The 26,720-nt window shown below is 44.5% G+C and overlaps 1 protein-coding gene across 2 annotated transcripts in view; it reads right to left on the bottom strand.

Moving 5' to 3' along the window:
• MTMR8 (myotubularin related protein 8) overlaps positions 1-26,720 on the bottom strand; it is a 483,391-nt gene that overhangs the window by 190,759 nt on the left and 265,912 nt on the right. For both annotated transcript variants that reach the window (XM_085608281.1, XM_085608282.1), the window contains one exon: positions 14,340-14,472. In XM_085608281.1, coding sequence (XP_085464407.1) covers positions 14,340-14,472 — 133 coding nt within the window. The remainder of the gene's footprint in view (positions 1-14,339; positions 14,473-26,720) is intronic.

The raw sequence follows: 26,720 nt of genomic DNA on the forward strand, positions 1-26,720 counted from the left end.
CAGCCTCATTAAAAGGTCAGCATTTTAAAACTTTGTTTAATTTATATCGCACCCCTGCGGTTATTGGGAAATGGGGCAATTCCTGTAAATTTCCTAATCTAGCAGTTTGTTTTCGATGTAAAATGGATAATGCTGATATATTACATGTTTTTTATTCTTGTCCCTCTTTACGATGCTTGTTCATTCAAATTGAAAGTTTTTTGTCTCAAATTTTAGGCAAATCGGTTTCTGTTTTTCCTAGCTGGATCTCATTAGGAATTGGAGGAGAGTTATCTGAGGGACAATGTTTATTTAATTTTCGATATTTCTTGTTTATTGTTGCTGCAGTAACTCGACTTACTATTGCAACTGCATGGTTTTATTTATTTATTTATTTCATTTCTAAAGTGCTACAGCTACCCAACAACGGGTTTCCCGGCGCTGATGATTCCGTGCATTGAGAAAATCAGGATTTTTAGATGTTAAACAGCCAGGTTTTTAAGGCTTTCCTGAATTTCAGGTGATTCGTTTCCTGCCTAAGAATCAATGGAAGAGTATTCCAGAGGGAGGGTCCCAGGTATGAAAAAGATTTGCCGCCCATTCTCGCCAGCCTGATTTTAGGGATCACAAATTGGTTGGCTGTAGCTGAACGAAGGGTGCGGGATGGACGGTAGGGCTGAATAAGGTTTTGAAGATATTTGGGTGCCTTGTTGATTGAGATCCTATGCATAAGACATAAGGATTTAAATTTTACCCGATTCTCGATTTTCAGCCAGTGCAATTCGCGGATATACTCGGTGGTAGGTGTGGAGATGGGAATTTTCCACAGCAATCTTGCGGCGGCATTTTGCACGGTCTGTAGTCGTCGGGTTATGGCCTTGTTGGCCCCTAGATAAAGCACGTTGGCGTAATCGAGCCTGGAGGTTATCAAAGCATTGATGACCGATTTTTGAGTGTTTTTGGGTAACATCCAACAGATTTTCTTCAGCCACTTTAGAATCGCAAAGCAAGTGGATGATGTCTTAGTAGCTTGCTGATTAAGACTTAATGATTCATCAATGATGACTCCGAGATTGCGTGCTGATTTGACTGGGACCGGGGGTGTGCCCATCACATCAGGCCAGTGGTGGGGTCCCCAGAGTTCTTTGTTTTTGCCCAAAACAAGTAACTCTGTTTTCTCGCCATTAAGTTTGAGAAAAAATTTTCTCATCCAGTCTGCGATGTTAGTGAGGCCGATTTTTAATGACGAGATGTTATTTGGATCCGAAGATGATAGAGAGAAAATAAGCTGGGAATCATCAGCATACGAAAACATGAGTAGGCCAGACTCTTCTATCATTTTGGCCAATGGACTCATGTAAACATTGAAAAGCAGTGGGCTCAATATAGAGCCCTGCGGCACTCCATGTTTAAGGGTCATAGTGTCAGAGCATGCTGATTGGGAGAAAACCTGGAAGGTGCGTTGTTCTAGCAGTGATTTAATCCAGTTGCAGGCGGCGCCCCTGATACCGGTAGCGTGGAGGGTTTGCTCAAGTACAGCATGTGACACAGTATCAAATGCTGCACTGAGATCCAGTAACAGCAAGGCAACCGTTTCTCCGCGGTCCAACAGTAGACGGATATTCTCAGTTACGCCCAACAGAGTCGTTTCCGTAGAGAATCCTGTGCGGAATCCTGACTGATGAAGAGGTAGAAGGTCATGGGTGGTAATGAAATCAGTGAGGACTCTGTGAACATGTTTTTCCAATATCTTTGCAAAGGTAGGTAGCAAAGAGATAGGCCTAAAGTTGGATGGCAAGTTGGAGTCAGTTCCAGCTTTTTTCAGTAGAGGGTGGATCATTGCATGTTTCCATTCCTTTGGAACGATTTCTTCCTGTAGCGATTTATTAAGAAGGTTGGTAATAGTCCCTAGGGTTTTATCATTTAATTTTTTCAGGATAGAACACGGTAATGGATCGTTTGGTGAGCCAGATTTGATGGAATTCAAAAGTTTTCGAACCAAGTCTAAATCAAGCAACGGCCATTTATCTAAAATGGCTGGTGGTGTTACATCAAGTGGGGATATATAGGAGGACATCTCTGTTTTCATGGGAGTGATGGGGACTGAAGTGTTGATTTCAGGGCCAATATTAATAGAAGGAGGGGTTGCTCTGGACTCGGCAATTTCCTTTGTAGTTTGTTCTATACCCTGATAGATTTTGTCGACTTTTTCTACAAAAAAAGTTGCAAGGGCATCACATTGTAATTTGTTTAAATCTGGAGGAGATTGTAATGTAAGGGAACCAGCTAGTTCTCTTACAGTTTTAAAAAGTGTTTTGGACTGACATAGGGCTTCAGTGATTTTCGTGCAGGCATGTTCAGCTTTGGTTTTGGCACAGAGCCTCTGATAATTTGAGAGTTTATGTTTATAGGCCAATTTGGACTCAGGGCAATAGGATTTCCTCCAATGACGTTCTGCAGTTTTGCATATACTTTTTTCTTGTTTCAAGGTCTCAGTGAACCATGGAGCAGGGGGACGGTGGGAATTTTGTTTTAATATAGTTTTAGGCAAAGTGGAGTCGATGGCTTCTAGGAGCCAAGTTTGGACTGATGTAGAAAACTCTTGTGCTGTTGATTTTGTACAAGGGAGATGGCCCACGAGAAAGAAGTTAAGTTTTTCTAGATCGAGTTTTTTCCATTTCCTGATTAATTGTATAGGAATTGGTGTTCTCATCCCATTATAGTTTTTTACAAGAAGGGAAAATTTAATCAGGAAGTGGTCAGGCCAAGGCACAGGAATGGCCGTGGGTTTCGATATGTCGTTTAGGTTGGAGAGGATAGGATCCAACAAATGACCGGCTCTATGTGTAGGGCCAGAGTTCTTTAAGGTCAGGTTGAGGGATGCAAGATCCGTTTTGAAATCATTCACTATTGGGCAATCATCTTTCTCCAAGTGTAAATTCATGTCTCCTAGAATAGTGAAGTTAGCCATTTTCATAATTAGGGGTCCAAGAAGTTCTACAAGATGAGATATCCATTTCGAGGCAGATCCCGGTGGCCTATAAATGAGTGCTCCCGAGAAAGTAAAGTTCGGTGTGAGTGAAAGTTTATAAATTGCGCCTTCACAGCCCTCACATGGGAGTTTAGTAAATTCGCAATTATAGCGTTTTTTAAAAATGATTGCTATTCCTCCTCCTGGTGGTTTTTCTCGGTCAAGTCTAACAATTGCATACGTTGCAACCTGAGGCCCCGAGTTTTGATCTATGGCGGGCCAAATTATTGAATTTGTATAATTTAGAAATCAGTATGTATAGGCTTAAAAAACCACGCAAAAAGAAATTTGGTATTGCTATTTGGCAACCGTTTATTGATTATTTATCTGACTAAAAATTTTTTTTTTTTTGTTTTTGTAAAATTCAGTTTTATTGTTTCCTTTTTTGTGGATTCTGTGGAACATTAATAAATAAATAAATAAAAAAAGAAAAAAAGAAAATATGTTGGACCATGCTATTGAAAAGGCATTCCCCATGATCCCTGATGGGCACGCCAACTTGCGAAGTACCGGCATTTGGCATTGTCTGGTGTTGCGAAGAGGTCTATGTTTGGCTTGCCCCCCCGGAAGAAAATGTTGTTGAGTGTGTTGATTTAATTCCCACTTGTGGCAAGTTGATTTTAGTCTGCATAACGTGTCCGCTATGATGTGTTGTCTTCCTGGTACATACTCTGCTGTTAGCGTCACCTTGTGCTTAATCGCCCAGCACCAGATAAGTTGACCTTCCTGAGAGAGCAGGAGAGATCTTGTTCCTCTCCTTGCTTGTTTAGGTAGTGCATTGTCATAGTATTTTCTGTTCTGATAAGTACCGAAGCATTTTTGTACTCTGGGCAAGAAAGCTTGAAGTGCCAGGAAGACTGCTCTCAACTCGAGAAGATTGATATGGAGATCTCGATGAGAAGATGGCAATTTTCCGCTGACCTGCAGCTCTTGTAGGAAAGCTCCCCAGCCGTCCAAGGAGGCATCCGTTGTTATCACAAAAGGTGCGGCCTGAGACAGGAAAGGAAAGCCTTGCGCCAGCTGGGGAGGTTGTGTCCACCAAGTTGGCGATGCAATCATGGAAGGAGTGATCTGAATTATGTCATCGAATGTAACCACGACCTGTACCCACTGCCTGTTTAGAGCTTCCTGAAGAAGACGGATGTGCAGGCGACAGTGTAGAATGAGGTGAATACAGGAGGACATCATGCCCAGGAGAGATTTGTAAAGGCATACGGAAAGAGACTTTTTTTTCTTTTTTTTTTTTTAACATGTTTCGCCAAGGATATTAATTTATGTTGCCTTTCTAAAGTGGTGTACGCCTTGTTTCGAATGCTGTCCAGAATGGCACCTAGGAAGGTTAGCCGTCAGGAGGGTCGAAGAACTTACTTTTCCGGATTCAAAGTGAGACCTAGCCTCTTAAAAAGCTGCAGACAGGCTTTGGTGGATGTTTTTGCTCCTCCGTAAGTAGGGGCCTTCATAAGCTTGTTGTCGAGGTAAGGAAAAATGTGATGATGATGCTGCCTGAGGTATGCTGCAACTGGTGCCAGACACTTCGGAAAGATGCGAGGGGGCGATTTGAGCTATAAAGGCAATACTCAGAACTGATAGTGCCTGCCAGCCACCATGAACCCGAGAAACTTCTTGTGTTTTCGGTGTATGGGTATATTAAAGTAGGCATCCTGGAGATCCAGGGATGATATGTAATTGTTTCCGTTGAGGAGATGTAATACATCCTGGAGGAAGATCATGCAGAATTACTGTTTATTGAGGAATTTGTTCAGTTGTCTTAAGTCCAAAATCGGTCTCTACTTCTTTGACTTCTTGTGAATGAAGTGTGGCTCACTGGTTAGAGGTGGCAGACCCGTAAGCAGAGGACGGCCCGGGACCAGGGTTCAATTCCCGACGCGGCAGGGTCGTGGACCAGGGTCAGCGGACTCGATAATTCTCGCTTCGGTGCCTACTCTAGTCAGGGACCACACTCGGCAACTCTGGGCATTAGCTTGCCTCATCTTCACAACGGCCCCCCCAGACTGCCGGGGATGCTTGGTCGCACCTTGGAGATACCCATTAGGGACCATCTCTCAGGGTGAGCCAGGACGGGTTCCCCAGCGGTCGAAGCGCAGAGATACTCCTCCGGGAGTCGATTCTAGCGCTATATAAACCCACAATTAAATTAAATTAAATTAAATGAAGAAGACACAGGGGTAGAAACCTCTTCGACTCAGCGGGACACCCTCTATCGCTCCCTTATGCAACATGGTGCTAACCTCCAGCTTCAAAAAATGCAGCTGTTTTTTTTTAACACGAGGTAGCAGAGTGGTCGGTAGAGGCTTTTTCACAAATTCTAGAGAGTGGCCAAATTGTATTAGGATTAGAACACGTGCATCTGTGGTTATTTTGTTCCACTGTTGATTTTGCTGCCCTCCTTGGATGGAATGGCTGGCGCCAAAGCTGGCAGTAGGGAAAAGTCATTGATTGTGACTGGTGTCCTTGCCCTGTCGTCCTGTTTTTCCTGCGAAAGAGGACTTGTTGCAGGCAGCCACAGGTGGTTGGCGCTGAGAAAATTGTGGTCTGTATTGTTGGGTGGAGGAAGCATAAGCTGGGTATTGAAACTGCCGGTAACCTCCCCTGTAGGATGGATCACCCTTTCCTCAAGCGACACGAAAAGGCATTTTCTTGTACTGTAAAGTACCCAAGGCCTTAGCTATTTCAGTGTGTTTAACGGTTTATAAAGCCTCATCAATGTAACTTTCAAATAATTCCTCCCCGTTATAAGGTAGGTCTAATATTTTTGTCTGTACTTCAGGCCTAAATGAGGTGGCTTTCAGCCACCCTTGAAGTCTCAAGACGGCAGCTCCAGCTAGCTGTTGAAAACCAGTGAAGGCTATGTCCATAGTGCAGTCTATTATTTCTGAGGTGGAGCACTCGCCTTCTAGCAGAATTTTCCTTGCTTCCTCCTTGATACCAGGTGGAAGTCTATCAAGATATGCAGCCACATCCGATCACATCTGTCTATTTTAACAGGCCAATAACGTCAGGGAATTTGAAGCCCGGACTGTTAGTGCCGACATGGCAGTGAAGCGTTTCCCTATGTTGTTGAGCTTTCTGCCTTCTTTGTCAAGGGGTGCTGAAAGGGGGGCCAACGGATTCCTGGATCGTCGCTGCTCTGCCTGCGAGAACACTGAATATGTTTTGGGTGACCGGTCGGGCAAGCAGGCACGTTATCAGGGGCTTTATACTTTTTATCCAGTCTTGAAAACACTGGTGGCACGGTTGCTGGATTCTGCATGATCTTCCAGCCCTGGTCCCAGATGTAATCGATGATCTACTTAGATCTTACCGATTTCCTGTAAGGTTCCTTAAAGTCATACAGGAAGCAGTCTTGCTGAAGCACAGGCATTGGTAACTCAAAACGCCTGGCCGCTCTTTCCAGGAGATTATGGAATCCTCCTATATCTTCTGGAGGTGAAACCGTTTGGGGCAGAGATGGTGATGTTGGCAGGGGAATTATGTAAGCATCCCACTCATCCTGTTAAAGTACACCACCTTCTTTTCCTTCTTCCTCTTCAGAAGAAGACAGGTGTAGCAAAGGTACTTCCTGAGGAGAGGAATGAACAGTTGGAGACCCCTGTTGTGGTGGGATAGGAGAGCAAACCTGTAGTTCAAGAGGCGGGGGAGGAGCCTGTTGGAGAGGCGACGCTGGAGGAAACCTCTTTTTATAATTCGCTGGCATGGACTGCAGGTCCATTACCAAATTAGAAGGAAGACACACCATATACTGTTGCTGGTGATGTTGATGTGAATAATAACATTGTTGGTCATAATAGTGACTGCACTTGACTGGGCGAAGTTAAAGCTTGAGTCAAGGTCTTATGCTTAATCCTGTGACGTGAAACAAGTTTTCCTCTCTGTCGTTGTCGACGAGCCCATCAATGAGGGCTGTTTTACAGCCAGATGTGCCTGATTCGTCGGCGGAATAGCCACTGTTGACGATGAACCGTCAGTGAAAAGAAGCTTAGTCGACGCAGACAATGAGGTTGCCATCGTCGAACAAATCATAGACGTTGCTTCCGTCGTCTACGAGGTTTACCTCGTCGACGGGATCGTAGACGAGGGAGAAGACAAGGCCGCCGTTGGCGAGAGGATAGTCGTCGACAAGAGTTGTATCGTCAACGGGTGGGTCATCGTCGAGAGATGGCTTTTTGACAACGATTTAGAGGACGAAATGATCTGCAGCGTAGACTAGAAAGAAGCCTGACCTGTCGACAATGACATCCTCGATGAAGAGATCGTCGACGACGATACGGTGATGGTTGTGACTGTGGGCGCCGTCGACCTCACTGAAACAATACTTGAAGAGGATCTTCTCGTCGTCAGGGATGTCGTCGACGAGCTCTCTGTCGGCAGAGCCGAGGTAGGCTTCCTAAATTAATGTTTAAGCTTCGGAGGTGGAGTAGAAGGCTCTGAAGCTGGTTTGGGGGATTTTTTTGGAAGACAATGGCCTTTTTTCTTGCTGAAGCTGGGAATGTGACTTAGCAGAAACACTATGCTTGTGAGAGCTCTCAGATTACTTTTTAGATACTTTTCTGGGTGGCTGAGAAGATGGACCTGCAGGGTCATTGAAAGGTCTTTTTTGAGTCGTTTTAGAAGGGGGATCTAAATGAGGCATCACTCTCCTCATCATAGACCACAGTATCCCTGTCCTTAAGCCTCTGTAGCCACTAGAGAAGCCTCCCTTCCCAATCTTTCAAAGTCTTTGTTGAAAACGTATGACATACCTTACAATCTTTTGGTTTGTGGTCAGGATAAAGGCAGTCCTTGTGAGGGTCGTCAATATGCAATCTCTTCTTCCTGAATAATCTGAAGAGGCTTTTTTAGGTGTGTCTGACATGATGGGCATCGGTTTACTCCACCTAAACACAGATGTACAGGTCTGGTAGTATATCTGTGAGATGAGGAAAAGGAAAAACCTTAAGAAAATCTTCTTTCAAGAGTTGTAAGGAAAAAACTGAGCAGAGCTCAGTGGAGACTCCCTTAGCACAACGTGCGGTAGAAAATCTGAGAGACTGCAGCTTCTTTCAGGAAAGTTCTACAGGGTGGTGTCATCTGATTGTCTGTTTTCTAAGTTTAGTCCTTTTTTAAATAAGGACAGGGATAGGTTACTAAATAATGAGGCCTAGGGCCTTATGTTCTATTTCTAATAGGACATTACTTTTAATGATACCTGGGACTCCCATCTCGACGGCGGAGAAATGATTCAAGCATGTGAATCTATGAAAGTTCCAATACTGGAGTAAACTCCAGCATGCACAAGTGCTGGCATTGTGCATTCTCTGTGTGGCAAACAGATCTAACCAAGTCTGACCCCTCTCCTGAAAGAGACCTTGCACATCCTTCGGATGGAGACACCATTTGTGATCTGCTAAGCATCTTTGGCTGAGTTTGTCCGCCTTGGCGTTCAGAGATCCTGCCTGGTGTGGAACCACCTAGGAAATGCTCCGACGAGACGGCAATGTTCAGAGACAAAGTGTCTCTTGACAAAAAGTCCATGACCCCAACCCGGCCTGTTTGTTGCAGTACCTCATGGCGGTGGTGTTGTCCGTGAACACCTGAACTAGCCTTCCCTTGATAGAGGATAGAAAGCTTTTCAATGCCAGCTGGATCGCTCGGAGCTCCAATAGGTTGATGTGGAGCCCCGATTCTGTTGGAGACCAGATGCCTCTGATCTCCATCTCTCCCAGATGGCCGCCCCAGTGCAAGATTCAGTACTGTCACTACTGTCAGATCCGGTTAGGGAAGGAAGAGGGATCTGCCACTGACCCTATTGCGGATCGTTAGCCACCACTGAAGATCTTTTGCAATGCCCTCCAAGATATGGATCATGTCAGAGGGAATCCCCATATGCTGCGCCCACTGGAACTGCCCACATATGCCGGCAGGCATGTGTCAGACGCAGGATGCGGAGGCCATAAGGTCCAGCAGCCTCAGACTCAATATCACCGAAACCAGAATAATGACTGAAACATTTGGGAGGATAAGCCCGAAAATGCACTGTGTCCAGACCAGAAGGCGTTAGTAGCATATCCTATGTCTCATGAATGGAAAACATGCATGTCATCTTGGCACTTACAGGTTTGCTTCTCACATTAGAACATGTTGAAAATGGAGCCTCAATTAACTTTCTTTTTCAGCAAAACCAATACTAAATGGTAAAAGCAACATTTACTATTTAACTTTCTAATTAATTTTGGGAACATTCCTCCACTAATTTTGGGAACATTCCACCACTGGTAGAAAATTAATAGCAGCAGAAGGGTCCACATCTTTACTGAGCTGAAAAGTGGTGAGGGAAAAATCATCTAGAATACCGTGAACTGTTTATATCTCGAGGAAAGAACTTTGTATGCAATTTAAAAAAAAAAGTGAAATCTAATTCCATAACTCACCATACTAACGAATATTGTCTGAAAATTTACGATCTGGAACCCCCTGAGAGCTTAAGTCATGGTGAAGGGATTGGGGCGAGAAAACCAGGTACATTCATTCCAGGACAAAAAGTTACAGTGAAAGTCAATGTTGACCACTCCTACTGAACACGTCTTTATTACTGAGGGTTGGTCTATCACATCTAATATGTATGAACGGTTTGCCAACTTGTTTCTAGTTCGCAAAAATATTTTTTAGTGCATAAGTTAGGAACACTAGTACGAAAAGGCAATCTCCCTTACTATAATTGGTATGTTCAAGCATGACAAAAAACCTAAGCATGCCATACTTAATGGGTCTAATAAAATAATACGGATATTGTCTGGACCTTTATTAGGAAAGCTTTAAGGACTTCACACCCATATGTGATATAGAGGCAGGCCCCATCAACTGGCAGGTTTTGAAGTGTTTTTAACACTAGCTTTGAAACTTACGAAAAGTAACGTACTTTTATCTGCTCAACTTCACTATCTTTTCTCAGAGGTCATATGATTTCCTCTGTTTGGATTATAGCGACTGCAAACTCTCTGCAGTAACTGATTCTGCATGTTTTAGTTAGATAACAAGATCCCCAGCACAGTAATTCCCAGAAAATCACCTCCACTCACGTGTATTCTAAATTCAGTCCTTTCTCGTGTACAAAAGGAGAACAAAATAAAAAAAGCAAAAAATCACTACTAACACGCAGTATTTTTTCAGTTTCAACTGTGGTTCAAATGCTATTTCTACGTCTATGATGGTGCTCATTCCTACTCAAAGTTTTCAACATACTATCAATCACCATCAACACTATCAACAGTTATTGTCCCCTTTCTCAAACGAAAGCAAATTTTGCACGTCATTCAAGGCCAGTTGGCAACTTAACCTAGCTTTTCAATCGATCGGAATCTTTTGGAGGTTTTATGGTCTCTAAAACAACGAACAATATTTATTATATGTTAAGATCTACGTCCAAAAACGGCCTTGTGATCAGCATTTTAGTGTTCAGTGTTGTGTGTAAATATATAGTCAGTTCAGGTGGCTCAGTGGACTAATACGTCCATTGCAGGGGCCTGTGTTCGACCTCATGGTAACAGGTTCAAATCCCGGCGGGTCCTCTCAGCCTTCCATCAAACTGAGGTCGATAAAACGAGTATGATTCAGATTGAGTAACAATAAACATCTGTTAGTCCGCGCCAAGATACCCCGTTAGGGGTGAACGTGCGCTTTACATATACTTATGTTAAAAATGTTTTTTTTTTTTACATAGGCAAGTACAAATGTAAATTTTAGATTCCGTTCAAAATAAGTCCACAGTTCAAAGTGTGCATGCATGGAAAGTATGCATGAAAATGTGCCCTTTTCATAACTCAGACACTAAAACAGTGTTGTTGAGGAAATAATTTCAAATCATCACCTTACTCAATGGATTTCCAATTTTTCAAAATCCTAGATCTTATTTTGGAGCTTTATGTAGAGTAGTTCATCACAAAAGATATCTTGCTTTCCCTTGCTTAAGGTTGGCAACACCCGACTGAGTGCTCCCTCACAACCCCGCCACCGAGCTGTCTTCATGGGTGAATCAAATCGGGAGACAAACAAATGGCGATTACTGGAAGGATGCCCTTGCAATGCGGATCATGTCGATCACCGTTCACTCACACGGTCATTGGAATAGGAACTCTTCAACAAACAAGACCTAGTTTGTCTTCATAGTGCGGGTGGATTGTAGCAGTCTGAACTTCAGAAGAATATTAGAATAATTAAAAGAATTCTTCTGAATAGCATGTTTTAGGACCCAAACCAACTGTGCTGAAACTAGTGGAAACAAGTAACAAAATGTTTTAGTCTTTTCAGAATGTGTCACCCTGCTTAAAGTTTCAATCAGCAACATGTGCGGTTCTACCTTTGAATCTGCTTTGCTTGAAAGGAGGATGTCGGCGATAAACAACCCGGCTCCTTTTATTGACATGACCAACATTCACTTCAGAAAGTGTTTTGGCAATGTTGCTGCTGAGTGGGAAGAACGCATGCATACTTTGATTACAAATAAATATTTGGTGATTTTTAAGTCGATTCTGATGAAGTTCAAAGTTCCCTACTGCAAAGCAAGCAGATAAGGAGGGCATGGCAGCCAGAAGTATGCGCATCGATGCCAACGATGTTGCAGATTCGCTGATAAACTCTTTGCTAGTCAAGTGTTTTCATATGTTTCTTTAAAACTGTACGAGAATGCATAAGTGATAAATTGGCATCTGTCAAAGAGACCCTTATAAACAAAAAGTGTCAATTGATATCCCAATGTTGATCTTACCAGCGTGTCCGTAAATGCTCTTCGTCTCCAGACCCTTGCAGCCTCCAAACCAAAGCACAGCACGGCGGTGCGAGCAGCGACCCATGCCTGCAGTAGCCTGCCAAAACTGCTCTCTTTTAGCCGTGCCGCTTGAGGAGGTGGGGGGAGAGAGAGAGACACTCCGTGCTGGTGGCCAGGACCTCACTCTGTAAGCCAATCCTGGTGCTGCTCCTGCTGTTACAGCAGCGCCAGGATTGGCTCAGGCAGGCGGTCTCACCGCTCTTTCTGATCTGAGACCGGCGGATGAGGCTTTGAGTCACCCCTGGCTCAGTAATGGGTAGGTAGAGTTACCTCTAGTGCGCATGTCGGGCTGGCCGGAGAAAGGCAGCCAGCCAGCCTGACATGCGCTCTTACGACGGACAAGTGTGTGTGTGACTTTAGTGTGCCACTGCGTCTGTAAAGCAACTTCAGCCTCACCCCCCTCATGCCTGCCTCCACTGGCTTGGGACCCACCTCAGCTGCTCGGCTGACTGTGACTGCCGCAGGCAGATTTAGTGCAACACCTCAAGATGTTGCTTACTTGTTTTTTTAGTTTTGTTCACATCTGATTGGGGGGCAGGAGGCAAAAATACGAGTGGGGCAACGCCCCAACTCCCTAACGGATGCACCGCCCCTTGTGCATGTAAAAAGATTATTGGAAATTGATGAATGATTGAAATTATATGAAACTGTTTACAAGTAAAATTTAATTTAAGTGGAGCTTGCAGGACTACATTTAACTATTTCATTTCTCCATAGCAAATATGTGGCGACTGTATATCACAGGAGCTGGACGGACACAGAATGAGAAGAAGAGCACTGTGGACCGATTACTGAATTACAGAGTTGGACAGAAACCCTTCACGACCATCACTGATTAAGACTACAAACCTAGCACGAAATACAATTTAAAACTAAGATATTTGGAGTGTGGGACATTTATTTTTTCTAATATGTATAAGATCACCAAACACCTATTCCGATCACATGCAGTGCAGAAGGTAGGAGCTCAGGTAAATATTCACGATGCATGTTTTAATCTCATGCCAAAATATGCAATCTAGGGAGACCTTCACCACGTGGTACTCAGGCAGAACCCCCACAGAATCCACTTCATGGAGAGATCCAAAAGAATCTTCTTGGTGGAGCTCCTCAATAAGAACCTTTTCATTACCACAAAACCCTGAAGTTTCGATTATAGGGGCATCTGCTAATGAGAATTAGACCAAAATGGAAACAGCGTTCTGTGTGCAACCAAGGAGGATATAGGGCTATGAGTCACCATATCTTAAGGACCAACGGGATTACCTGCCTAAGGGTTCACCCATGAGAACCACTACATGTGTGTAAGGTACTTAAGAGCCTTGACACACTAAACTGGGAGAAACACGTCTGAGGGTAGGTTGTAAATGGTCAAACAGTTCCCAAATCTCGGTCCTTGCCAAAAGAAGTTCGACTTAATGACTACGCTTCAATGAATAGGAGCTCATACCACTTAGAGGTGCGATGCAAAGAAGTAATGACGCAGAACCAGTCTTACAGGTGGCAGGGTTAAAGGCTCTTTTAGGTAAATAATACTCAGAGAATACACAGCCCTGATGAGTAACAGACATGCAGAGAAATATTTCTGTGAGGTCTAAAATGTCGCCTAGTAACCAAAAAGCACCACTAAAATCGCAAGTTTAAAAATCATCTAAAAAATGTCAGCTTCGAATCATGAAGATCAATGGCTAACTGTTGTGTGAGAGAAGATGTACACGATTTAATCATCTCTTTCTAAAGAGTAAAAGGGTCAGATATGTGAAAATAGGGTCACAAAGTGTTAAATATATTCAATGGGACTAAGCAGCTTTAACTAGGTTAACTAGGCTAACAGTGATCATGGCAACTGTAGATACAGGATCTTACAAAATGATTTGTGAAAATGGGTCAATGAAATCATAATTTGAACAGAAAGAAAACAGCCATAACAACATGGCGAGACAAATATAGATATCTCTGCCAGTATGGCCAGCTAGACAGACCCAGTCAATTCCAAGAATCAGGTCATACCATTTCTTAATATGTTTTTTCCTTGAGACGAAGGATAGCATCTGCAATGAAGGTACATAACAGTGGGAATCTGTATTCCTCATACTGTAAAAGTAATTTTAATATCATTAATTGCATTGATTTCATTTTATGCCTAGCAGCACTACTGAACCGTGCAGTAAAAAAGAACACTCATGTTCACTAACGAAAACTATGCACTACTAGTGTACAGCATGCAGGCCTATTTACCTCGTTGATAAGAAACCGTTTGCATGATTGTAAAAAATGTTATGCACAGAGTACTATGCACATTGTTCTGGTAAATAATAACAACCACCATCAAACACCACTGCCATCAACAACCACCACCAACTACAAACACCACAGCAACAAAATCCATCACAGAAACACAATCCACCACAGCAACAACACCCACTACAGTAACAACAACAAATCATGAACAGGCTTGTGGATAAGACTATTGCTAATAACTATGAAAGACCGGCCCATCGCACAAACCTTCAAGGAGTTTCTGCAGGCTGTTTCTCATCACATGAATATTCTCAATTCCGATGAACTGGAAGCGAATATTGGAATAATTATCTTCGTTCTCGTACCCTTTTCCAGCTGCTCGGTTTGCCATTGCGTTTAGCTGTTATGAGTTAATCAACAAAAACTGATCATGAAGCAACAAAGAAAATAATTAGCAATCATATTGTCAACATAGAATGAAAATAAAAGGCAACCAGTCACATGCTTATGCAGCCAAATACCATAAATGGACATCACTGGTTTTCTCTCTCTCTCTAAATTTAAACCCCACCAAGATGGAGTCATCCTCCTCAATGGCGAAACCATGAGATGCCACATCTATGTGGGACAGTGATTGATATCTGCCCACTAGACTCGGTCAGAGACCGCTAGAAATTCCTTGGCTTTCATGTCCACTCACGGCTCTCCTTTAAAGAGCACATCGCGTAGAACCAAATCCATATTTTCTGCTCTCCTCTGCAAAATTATACCTTCCTGCTAAAGTCAAATATTGCCTGCTTCAAATATTTGGCACTGGTTAATTCCAACAGCTTTAGACCCTTCTCCCTAACCCACCCAATCCCCGAAGGTAGCCACCCATGCTACATCTGCTAGCTCACTGGCTAGAAGACGTTTGATTACATTACTACAATTCTGAGATCTATACTAAACAAAAACCAGCATGCATCTTTTGTCACGTCTGGCTGATTATCTAAAAAAGCATCACCATGGACAGAACCTTATTACCTGGAACCGAGCTCATTAAGCACGGTCGGCCACCGTTAACCATAGCCCAACAAGAGCTCTAGATTTGCCAGTAAGAAAATACTAACAAAAACCTTCACTGAATATGCTCCCAGGCCCAAATAGGAGCTGCTATCATAATTAAGACAGCTTGCGTTTTTCCAGGTATTTAAGAAGAGTTGTAAATGTACAAGTTCAGAAGCAGCTTCTTCCTACTACCTTGTAGTTAGTCCCTTTCCTCAACTTCTTAACAGTTCATTGTCCAATTCCCATTACACCAGTTTCCACCTCACTCGTGCCATGTCTTGCTTTTTTCCATCTGGCTTTCCTAATTTGAGTATTTTATGTTCAACCTTTGTTCCCAGATACTTCGCAAAGCTTTTCTCCTGTCTATACACTGCCCCTATCAACCTCAGAGGCACTGCTAAGGCTCTAATAAAATCAATACAAAATAACAAAGAACTCAAAAGTCTATATGGGATATGGCATATTTTAGAACAAAAACCTTAAATAACTAATGTATTTGGTGTTTGAAGAGAACATAAGTGGGAGTCTTGCCATATTCAACTTGCCATATCTGCTCTCTGCCAATACGATGCAGGAAACGATCTACCTATACTCCACTACATAAAGCTAATGCCCACCAGTCACCACAGTTATGGGCTGCTTTTATGAGTGCAATGATCAAAATGAGCTAGCTACTTTGATTATGTACGTGTTATACGTGTCTGTATGGGAAAACCGATTGGTTTTTATGAAGGCCCTCACCCACCAACCTAGTTGGTGGCATGCTTCATCATCAAGCCCCGGCCGAGGCACCGAGGGTGCCTCAGGTGTGCTTCGACACCGGATTACAGCGGAGCAGGTTGTGTTAAGTGAGTGTGCAGTGAAGGTGTTTTGGATAGGGTTTTAAAATGCTGTCCTAGAGGTCCCAAAAGATTACTTTATTGGTGGGCCCTGGGCAGGGTTAAAAAACAAGGCTTTGGGACGTGGTTGGAGAGACTTATGGTCTCCCACGTCCAGTGTGGTCAACTAGTTTCAGCCAGGCCTTTTTTGTTAAACTGACTTTCGTCAGGACCTATGTGTGAGGGGGTGGATCAAGGGACTCACGCGTTGTCAGTGCCTTTATGTGAAGCACACGCTAAGGTGCTCTAATTGTAAGAGGAGGTTTTCCTCTCAGTTTGTACCTGTAAAGAAAAAAGGACAGGACAAAAACAGACATATAATATTTGTAACACGTTGATTTAGAGGCACACAATGAGTGGTGGCAAGACCTGGTGCTTAATACGTGAGCGAATTAATCGACAGTGAATTACGGAAGTGTCGGTTTGTGTGGCAAAGGCCGGATAATAATACTATGCGTTAGAGGTGCTAGTACCTGTAGGCGAAGAAAGCAAAATGCTGTGGCCATCAACAAATCCATCACTTCTGAATCAAGACCTTTACCACACTAGTATGAAATAGTAATGAATGATGGTGCTACAGGTACCAAAAGTAACACAAAGGGGTAACAGCATCTTCAAAGTTGAAAGGAATGATTGTGGCACCAGGGAAAAAGCACATCGTGATATGAAAACTGATGGAGCATGATGGTAACACCGATGTCTGATGAGTTAGAGCTTAATAGATAAAGGAAACACAAGTACAGACAGGAATTGACAAAGCCAATAGGTCTGGCTTTAAAGAAATGTTGTATGTTAATTTGAAGCATTACAAGTAAAAAGCATGGGATAAATACAAATTTGTGTGGAAGCAAAGAACAGTAGAATAATATTGGTGTGAGTAAAAGGTAACGTGTCAGTTGCACTGTCACCCACACCTAAAAATAAATGTAGGTTAATGACTGTCCTCCTCCCATCTGTGCTGCTGCCAGAGAAAAACAATATAAGTTATCTACTTATCTAAAACACTTTAATATCATTCTAGTGTTGTGTGTGCCCCTGAACGTTCGAGTTCGGGACGCTGCTGGATTAATAAACAAAATAATCACAACTGCGTGAAGGGCAAGCACTTTTTAATGGAAGCACACGACTTCTTACTAATCAAAACATGAACTCCTGGCTCGCAACATGTGGGCGGAGCCAAAGCTCCTTTCATGATGATGACATAACTGCCTGACAACAGCTGCACTGTCAAGCCAGTCCATAAAAAGAAACAGAGCCCAAATAATGAGAATTAAAATAATATTCTAGATCGAATATTATGTGAAAAAATGATTGCTGAATGAAAAACAATGAGTCCTACACTACATAAACGAATACATAAAATATATCCTCCCGGCAGGAGTCAGAGATATGGTTTCTCGGTGAAGTAGGGGTAGGGAGTATAGCGGTGTTAGGTTTCCCAGTTGATTTAAGTTTTTTTCCTTTGCTGTAGTGTTTTACTCAAATGGGATGCAAAATGAAACATCTGCAAAACACCTGGTAGGCTACTATCCTTAAATGTTTTTCTTTATAGAATGTGATATGCAATAGCACTATTGATAATATGGCATTGTGCATGATGGTAGCATTGCTAGAGTAATTACAAAAAATAATAAAGAACAAGTAAAAAACAATACTTTTTTCCTGAATAGCTCCCTTGTCAGCTTGAACTGCATCTGCAGCCTTTGCAAATGGCATACTAGATTTGTTTTTTCCTTATATATGTAGAGAGAATGAGTACGGTCGTCTAAAATACCATCTGTAAAAATAACACTTGCAAGATCATGATCCTCTAAATGAAAGCTAAAGACTATCCACACGAAGGTATCATTTCCTATACATTTTAAAGAATTGTCAAACACACAGGCTATAACGAAACACCATTGTTTATTATTTAAAGTTTTGTATCAAGCTACAGGTCTCTTTCTGGTCACTTGTGAGCGCGAAGGGTCCTAGGTACAAGTGTGAATATGTCTGGTGATGTGGTGTGAAAGTCCAATCAGAATGTGTCACATAAGGAAACATTACTAAATTGTAATCCAATTTCTGCACCAGGTTATTGCCATTGAGTTCATAAAAGGCAGGCTCCAGGAACGCAGTCTTTAAAAAAAGTTCCCGCTTTCCAATAAACCGAATAAATAGAAAGCATGTCCAACCAGGCAATGTTTATTGCCTTTCTCCAATTAGCAAAGATACAAGAGAAACAGTACATTTGGTAGCCAAGCATTGAAAATGCAATAGGTTTCGCCTTTAATTATTTAAAGCCATTTGTTTTGCTATACATACCATTAGCAAAGCAAATGGCTTTAACTTAATAAAAGGTGAGACCTATTGCATTTTCAATGCTTGTTGATTAGCGTTAAGACAGCAGCGAATAGTGAATTTTCACTGCTACCCGTTGGGAAAACAAGAAACCTAATATCTTCCCGGATGTGGGAAAGTTATAGGGGGTGCTTTGCCACCTTGTCCAGCAAATGGAACGAAAGTGAAGGGAAAAAGGCAGTCTGGTGGCTTCAAAAGGGTGAGGGGGAGGGGGTGGGGGGGGGGGGAGGCGCACGTCTAATCAAACAGAAACTCTGGAGGATAACAAGAGAGCCACAGATCCAATAGTTCGCTTCCTTCAATTACGTTGCCCAGCCTTCTGGCTTGGTCATTGCTCTTTGGTGGTCTGCATTGACAAAAACAACAAAAATATTTAGTTTGGCGATTTGTTTTACAACATACGGCACAATACATATGACCTTGCCTTCAAAAACAGTTTACACTCCCAAAAGATGCTTGATGTGTGTGAGAATCTTGTGGTGTACAACAGCCCCCCACACTCGATATTATCATTTCGCATCATACTTTCTAGGAATCCATCTTTCACTCCTCCCCTTATCCAAACAAATATGCAAATAGGACGGATACGAAGAGGCGATGTGAATAGCAATGGGCTGGAAACATGAGGACACACCCCCTCTGTTTACTCTTGTCAGCTTGCGGCTACATGTATTTATATCATGTTTACACTTCGCATGTCTGCCTGGTGTGAAACCGCACCACGTCCTGTCCGACAGCGTTGTTTCTGGCGCAGCGCCCACTGAGAGCGGCACTGCTACGAGGCGCTCGCTCTCTTGGTGCGGAGAACCCGCGGATTAAGGGTATTAGCACAAGGATTGGTGCAGGGTGGCACAGAGAGCCCTAAGCAGAGGCAGCCCCCAGCTGCCCCATGACAGATAGCCGGGGTTCATCGGGGCAGGGTCGAGTTCTGGGTGGCCCTCCTGGCCACGGGATCCGTCTATGCCCCAGACACAGGTTGGTCCATAATCAAGCACTGCCCGCCCCCTAGAGGTGAATGGCAGCCCTCATCTAATGCCAGGATGTCCCAAGGTGGGCACTAAGTAAACTAAGGATTCTGAGCTGTGAACACCCCAGGAGTGAAAGGCTGCCAAGGCGCGGAATAAAGGGGAGAGCCGAGCCAAGGGTTTGGATTGACTAAGAGCTGTGCACAAGCCGGGCCCTGGAACTATGTGGCAAGTAAATCATGCAACAAACACGTAAAAATATTATATTATTAAGCAAAGCGTTCAAATAATTCCTCCCTCGAAGTTCCAGCGGGCTGGCTGTATGAGATCAGGTCAGGTCTGAAAGTACCAAAGAGCGAAAGCCTCCCATAGCTGCCTGTTCATACTTCCTCAAGAGCTGTCCTGAGAGCTGGGTGGATATACTGCCCTGAGAGCTGTGGGGGTATACCATCCTGTCACTATATGTTTGTGACCTCGGACACTGTGGGCTTTGCAGTTTTGTTCTTGTTGCACCGCCTTCAAAAAACACGCATACAAGTGACAGAATAGTGAAAGAAAAAAAAAGGCTGACACGATTCAAGCACAGCTGAAGTGAGATAACTTTCCTTCCTCTGAAGAGCACCTCGGGTGTGAGAGGGAAGCGCAATGAATCGGGGCTGCGGGTGACTGGCCGGAGCACACCCTGCGCTTCCAGTGGATCTGCGTTCGAGGTAATCCTGCTGTGCGGTTCGTCGGCAGCGCAGAATGGTCCAAGTCCTTTGAGAGAGCAGCTGTTAGAGCACGAGGAGCAGGGTGCTTTTTGGTAACTGTCTCTGGCAACATTTTCGCTGTTTAAACTCGGGGGACCCTGCTGTGCAGTTCGTCATTAGCACTACAAGGAGGCATACTGTGGAGGAATATGGCGTCGCGCCAGCGCCTCGAGCTTCCTGACAGCCACGCACTGCCGAGCGCAACTCTGGGAAGTTTGCTTTTGGGTGGGGGGGAAGGCAAGGGACGAGCGGGCACAATTGCCAATGAGGAGCCAGCTTGTAGCATACCTGCTTCATGGCTGTTGTGAACACTTTTCTTATCTGCTTGTTAAATAAACAAGCAGATAAGAAAAGTATTCACGACAGCCGTGAATCAGGCGAGCCTGTCCGGGTGGGCCGTACCAAAAAGCCAAAGGGAGGCAACGAAAAACCCTCCTTTCCAATGAGAAGCCAGCGTTTCACCATAATCGCAGACGCTACCCAATGGAAATGAGGGGCAGGGCTCGAGTTCCCTTCTCGAAACTGACTTGTTGACTATAGCTCTCGCAGGCGAGGAGCGCATGCACGCTCCAACGCCAGGCGAGACCTAAAAACACTACTTAGGAAACTATGTGGTTGGTATAAAGGAAAAGCATGAAATGACGGCCTTGTATCAAACACTACAACAAAATGCTGCTTATGAACCTCAGAAGACTGCACCATCACATTATGCCCAGTAAGGTGTAGGTTATGCAGCTTGGTTTTGAAGCAAGGGAAAAGATACAGTTTAAAGTCTGTGGCTCTAAATCATAGACCTGGGCAGGGCTTTCATGAATTCAGAGACAATACCAAGAAGTGAAGAACTACGATTACAAGTACCTTTTCCTTGTTCCCTATGGGATCGTCTCTGATATTCACAAAACGTAGAATAGAGAGTAACAAGATAACTCAACCTTAATGGTGAAATAAGAGCCATAGACTGTACAGCTTGGACGAATAAGTTACGAAGAGAAGCCGGCAGCATCAAAGTATCTGGCCTGGAGTGCAAATCCAGACAATTTTTTTTAGCAAAGTTTGACTGCCCTCCAAGAAGCAGTCTTACAAATATCAGGAATGAGGCCATTCTCATCAGAGCAGCAGCAACCACCTTTCCCTCAAACAATTACATAAATCCATCGAGGGTAGTAAAGATCTCTCGGCCGGGTAAACAGGATTTGGAAAAAGGCTGGCGGAGAAATAATCCGATTAACGTGAAAATCTGAATAAAACTTTGAGAGAAAAGGATGAGTTCTTCACAACACCTTGTTACATTGAAAAACTGTAAACAGCTCATCATTACACAGAGCTTGAAGCACACTCTCTTTCATGGCTGATGATGTACCCACTAAAAAAAGCAACATTCCAAGACAGGTGTTTAATATCAAACGTATGCATTGGTAGGAGGTGGATCAACTTAGCAATAAAAACATTCAATTCCAAGGAAGTTAACGCCTTGCAGCTGCATGAAAAAAACATACAAGGCCCTCCTAATTCTTAACAGTATTTTCGAAAAACACTATGCCTTGAAAGGAGACTTATGCAAGAAGGCGAGGTCAGCCAAATGCACTTTACTAATAGCAATAGAACTATATCATAAAGACTTTGGCAGCTAATTAATTTAGAATATTCTCCACCAGAAAGTTGTAATCTCACCTGCGTGTTGGTATAATATAAACAGAACCTATTCTACCTTGTTGAAGGAAACTTCACCTTTTTCAGGATCCCCATGCAATCATCAGCGAGTTTCAAGAATACATGCTGCAAGATCTGTAGTGACAGGGAGTAATGAGAATGATGCAATATTCTGCAAGACATCCTGAAAAACGGATCCAACCTGATCAGCAGCCTCTTGTGAGACAGAAGAGACAACTTACAAGAGTCTGGTTATGATCAATGAGAAGGCTAGTCTAGGGCAATAAGAATCATATGTGTTGAGTCTAAAGTTGGAGTACTTTGGGAAGAAATGGGATCAAGAAAAAGCATACTGAAATACTCTTGACAAGTCTATCAAAAGCGCATTCCACAGACTGTGAGAAATATGAAGGTAAAGTGAGGCATTGTATGCTTCCTTCTGATGCCCACAAGTCCATTTTCCAAATGCCAGTAACATGAAAAAATATCCACAAGCTCATTGCTGGCTAAAACTCATTTGTGTTATTCTAACAAATTGTGAGTCAGTCCTCTGCTTTGGAGTTCTACAGCCCTGGACGATGGACTGCGGTCAGTCAAGTTCTCCTCACCAGCATTCAATGCCAAATTAATTGATCTTCCTAGGAAAGCACCCTTGACACCCTGCCTTCCAACTTTTTCAAACAATACATAGGGGAAATGCTGTCCTTTTGCAGCCTTGAGTATCTGCAAGAGGGACAAGAGGCAGGTGAAGTGCTCTCTGCTCAAGCATGTTGACGTGGAAGCCATTTTCCATAGAGCACAAAAGTCCATGGTCTTAAGAGTTTCCAACTTCCAGAAAGGAATGCAAGACGTCGCAGTCTGGATGACCAACAGCTGCCTAAAGCTTAACGCCGAGAAGACAGAAGTCCTCGTCCTTGGTACCATCCCTTCTGCATGGGACAGCACCTGGTGGTCGACCGCCCTCAGACGCCCACCTACCCCCTCAGACCACGCCAAGAACCTCGGCATCGTACTCGACTCATCACTCACCATGAACTGACAGGTCAACGCCGTCACCTTCAGCTGCTTAAACACCCTCCGCAAGACCTTCAAGTGAATCCTCCCCAGAGTCAAGGAAGACAGTCACCCACGCACTCATCACCAGCAGACTGCACTATGGAAACGCACTCTACGCCGGCATCAACAAGTCCCTACTCCGCAAACTCCAGACAATACAGAACACCGCCGCCAGACTCGTCCTCGGTATCCCCCGAAACGAAAACATCAGCCAACACCTACGAAGTCTCCACTGGCTCCCCGTAGAGAAATGAATATGCTACTTACCAGTATGCATCTGTTCTTGGCATGTAGGGCTGCTGACATTCATATCTGTGCATAGATCGCCGCCTAGTGTTGGGTCCGGATGTTTGCACGTTGTTGTCCTGGAAGAGTCTTCGAAGTATCCTGAGATAGGTGACTCCTCCCCTGGACCACAGTGCGCATGGGCATCCTCTCCATCCTCAGATTGTTTTTCGCCATTGTGGCAGTGATGGAGTAGATACAGAAAGTGATGGCCATGCTATACAGTAATTCTGAGAGCTGCAGCTGCTACAGGCGCCGGGGAGGAGGGTGGGCGATATGAATGTCAGCAGCCCTACATGCCAAGAACAGATGCATACTGGTAAGTAGCATATTCAGTTCGAGGCATGTGGGCTGCTGAATTCATATCTGTGCATAGAATACATAGCAGTACCTCCCATTAGCGGCGGCCACCAGTGCCAGCTGCAGCGGTCTGAAAAAGAGTTTTGAGAACAGCCTGTTCTACAGCTGCCTGCTGTTTTGAGTGTACATCCACACAATAGTGTTTGGTAAATGTATGTATAGTGGACCATGTGGCTGCTCTACATATATCCTGTAAAGGAATGTTTCCCAGGAAAGCCATGGAGGCCCCTAACTTACGTGTTGAGTGGGCTCGTGGGGGGATCGTTAATGTGCGTTTAGCCTTTTGATAGCAAATTTGAATACATTTAACGATCCATCTGGCTATACCTGCTTTGGAGATGGCGTTGCCTTTGTGTTGTGGAGAAAAGGCAACGAAAAGTTGTTTTGTCTTCCTAAAGTGTTTAGTTCTGTCTATATAGTACATGAGGGCTCTTTTGACATCTAGTGTATGGAGCATTCTTTCAGCGACATTTGTTGGATTCTGAAAGAAAACAGGCAGTTCAATAGTTTGATTTATGTGGAACTGCGATATTACTTTAGGCATGAATTTGGGGTTGGTGCGTAGAACAACCCTGTGTGCGTGAACCTGTATGAATGACTCTTGAATGGTTAGTGCCTGGAGTTCACTAACTCTTCTTAACGAAGTGATTGCCACTAGGAAAGCTACTTTCCAGGTGAGGAATTGAATTTCACATGAGTGGAGAGGTTCGAAGGGTGGACCCATCAGTCGGGTGAGGACCAAGTTGAGGTTCCACACCGGTGCTGGTGGGTGTCTTGGGGGAATCACTCTTTTAAGTCCCTCCAAGAAAGCTTTGATGGCAGGCACCCGGAATAAAGAGAGGTGCTGCCTGTTCTGGAGATAGGCTGCTATTGCGGTCAAATGGATACGTATTGAGGTATATGCCAGATTGCATCGGTATAGGTGTAAGAGGTAACAGATTATGTTTTGAATGGATGCGTCTAGCGGGTTGGTCATTGTGGGTGCAGTAAATGACAAACCTCTTCCATTTGGCTGCATAGCAAGCTCTGGTAGTGGGTCTCCTGGCCTCCTTAATGATCTCCATACAGTCAGGTGGCAGGTTTAGGTAGCCGAACTCTAGGACTTCAGGAGCCAGATTGCCAGGTTCAGCTGTTGCGGATCTGGGTGCTGAATTTCTCCATGGTTCTGCGTCAAAAGCGCGGGTTTGATCCGCAGCCTTTGATGCGGCACCACGGAAAGTTCCAGAAAGGTGGTGTACCATGGCTGGCGTGCCCATGTTGGAGCAACCAGGATGAGTGTCAGTTAGTGCTGTCGCTGTTTGCGTGCCACCAGCGGTATCAACGGCGCTGGGGGAAAAGCGTACGCAAATCTGCCGGACCAGTTCATCCATATCGCATTGCCATGCGACTGTGGATTTGGGAACCTGGCGGCAAAGCTTTGGCATTTTGCGTTTTCGCTTGTGGCAAATAGGTCTATCTCTGGATGACCCCACTGTTGGAAGTACGGTTGGAGTACTGACGGGTGTAGCTCCCACTCGTGCATTTGGTGGCTGTGTCTGCTGAGCAGATCCGCCATCTGGTTGTCCTTGCCGGGGAGGTGTTCCGCCATGAGGAATATGTTCCTCTGAATGGCCCACTTCCACTGAGCCAGATGAGACAACTGTGGAGAGTGCGTTCCTCCCTGCTTCTGTATGTAGTACATGGCAGTCATGTTGTCCGTCCGGATCAACACGACTTTGTTGCACAAGTGTACCTTGAATGCTTTCATCGCCAGGAAGATTGCCATCAGTTCGAGAAGGTTGATGTGCATCTTCTTTTGTTGTATTGTCCATAGTCCCTGCACTGTGTAATTGAGTACATGAGCTCCCCATCCCTGGAGAGACGCGTCCGCTGTCAGTATTATTTGTGGAACAGGCTCTTGGAACGGTCGGCCCTTGCAAAGGTTTTGTGGATTCCACCAATACAGAGAGTTGTATGCCCGACCGCTCACCAACACTAGGTCTTTTAATTGCCCGTGAGCCTGATTCCATTGACGTGCCAAGCACTCCTGAAGCAGGCGCATATGTAGTCTCGCGTGCGGGACTATGAAAATGCAGGAGGCCATCATGCCTATCAACTGCATGAACACTCGCGCAGGAAGGGAGTGTTGGGGTTTGAACTTTGAGATCAGCATTTGCATGCTGTTGATCCTCACTAAATTTGGCTGAGCTGTGGCTGCCAGAGTGTCTATGGTCGCACCTAGGTACTGTTGAGCGTGTGCGGGTTGGAGATGTGATTTTGGGTAATTTAGTGAGAATCCCAGACTGTGAAGGAGGTGAATGGTGAGGGACATGTGGCTGGCACATTGCTGGGCTGACTTTGCCTGAACAAGCCAGTCGTCCAGGTAAGGGTAGACGTGAATGTGTTGTCTCCGTAGATGTGCAGCCACTGTAGCTAGGCACTTTGTGAAAACTCTGGGTGCTGTTGTCACGCCGAAGGGGAGGACTTTGAATTGGTAGTGCTGCCCCTGAATAGTGAACCCGAGATATTTTCGGTGGGACGGGTGTATGGGTATGTGGAAATACGCATCTTTGAGGTCTAGCATGGCTAGGAAGTCTCCCTGTCTGAGCAGCGGGAGAACCTGCTGTAGGGTGAGCATGTGGAAATGCTCTGAGAGAATGTAGTGGTTGAGGGGTCTCAGGTCTAGTATAGGTCTGAGTGACCCGTCCTTTTTTGGTATTAAGAAGTACAGAGAGTACACCCCTGTCCCTTGCTGGTGGACGGGCACGACCTCTATTGCGCCTTTTTGCAGCATACTTAGCACTTCCTGCTGTAATAATGCTAAGTGCTCTGAGGACATAGGACGGTGCCTTGGCGGTATTGTGGGTGGAGTGGAGGTTAATTCGAGGCAGTAACCGTGTTGAATAATATCTTTGACCCACCTGTCCATGGTGATGGTATTCCACGTGGACAGGAACCGCTGGAGTCTTCCCCCGACAGGTGTTATGTGGTCGGGGGGAAGGGAGAGGGCGTCACTGTTTGTTTTTGGGGGAGGACCTGGTGTTGCCGTAACCGCGTCCTCTGCCCTTCGTGCTGGAGCCACGATATCCACCTCGGGTGTTTTTATCGTATGTACTCTGTGTGCCCCCTTTATTGTAGGTTTGCTGTGACCCCTGTCCTCTACCCGCTCCTCTATTTCCAGGGCGACGAAAGGAGCCACTACGAAATGTCTGCGTTTGCAGAGCCCCCATTGACTTTGCAGTGTCTGTGTCTTTTTTGATCTTTTCTAGGGTGGTGTCAACCTCTGGTCCGAATAAGTAGTCGGGGTTGACAGGCTGATTGAGGATGTTATTTTGA

This window comes from Triturus cristatus, chromosome 5_2 (genome assembly GCF_964204655.1).
Source record: "Triturus cristatus chromosome 5_2, aTriCri1.1, whole genome shotgun sequence".
Lineage (NCBI taxonomy): Eukaryota > Metazoa > Chordata > Amphibia > Caudata > Salamandridae > Triturus > Triturus cristatus.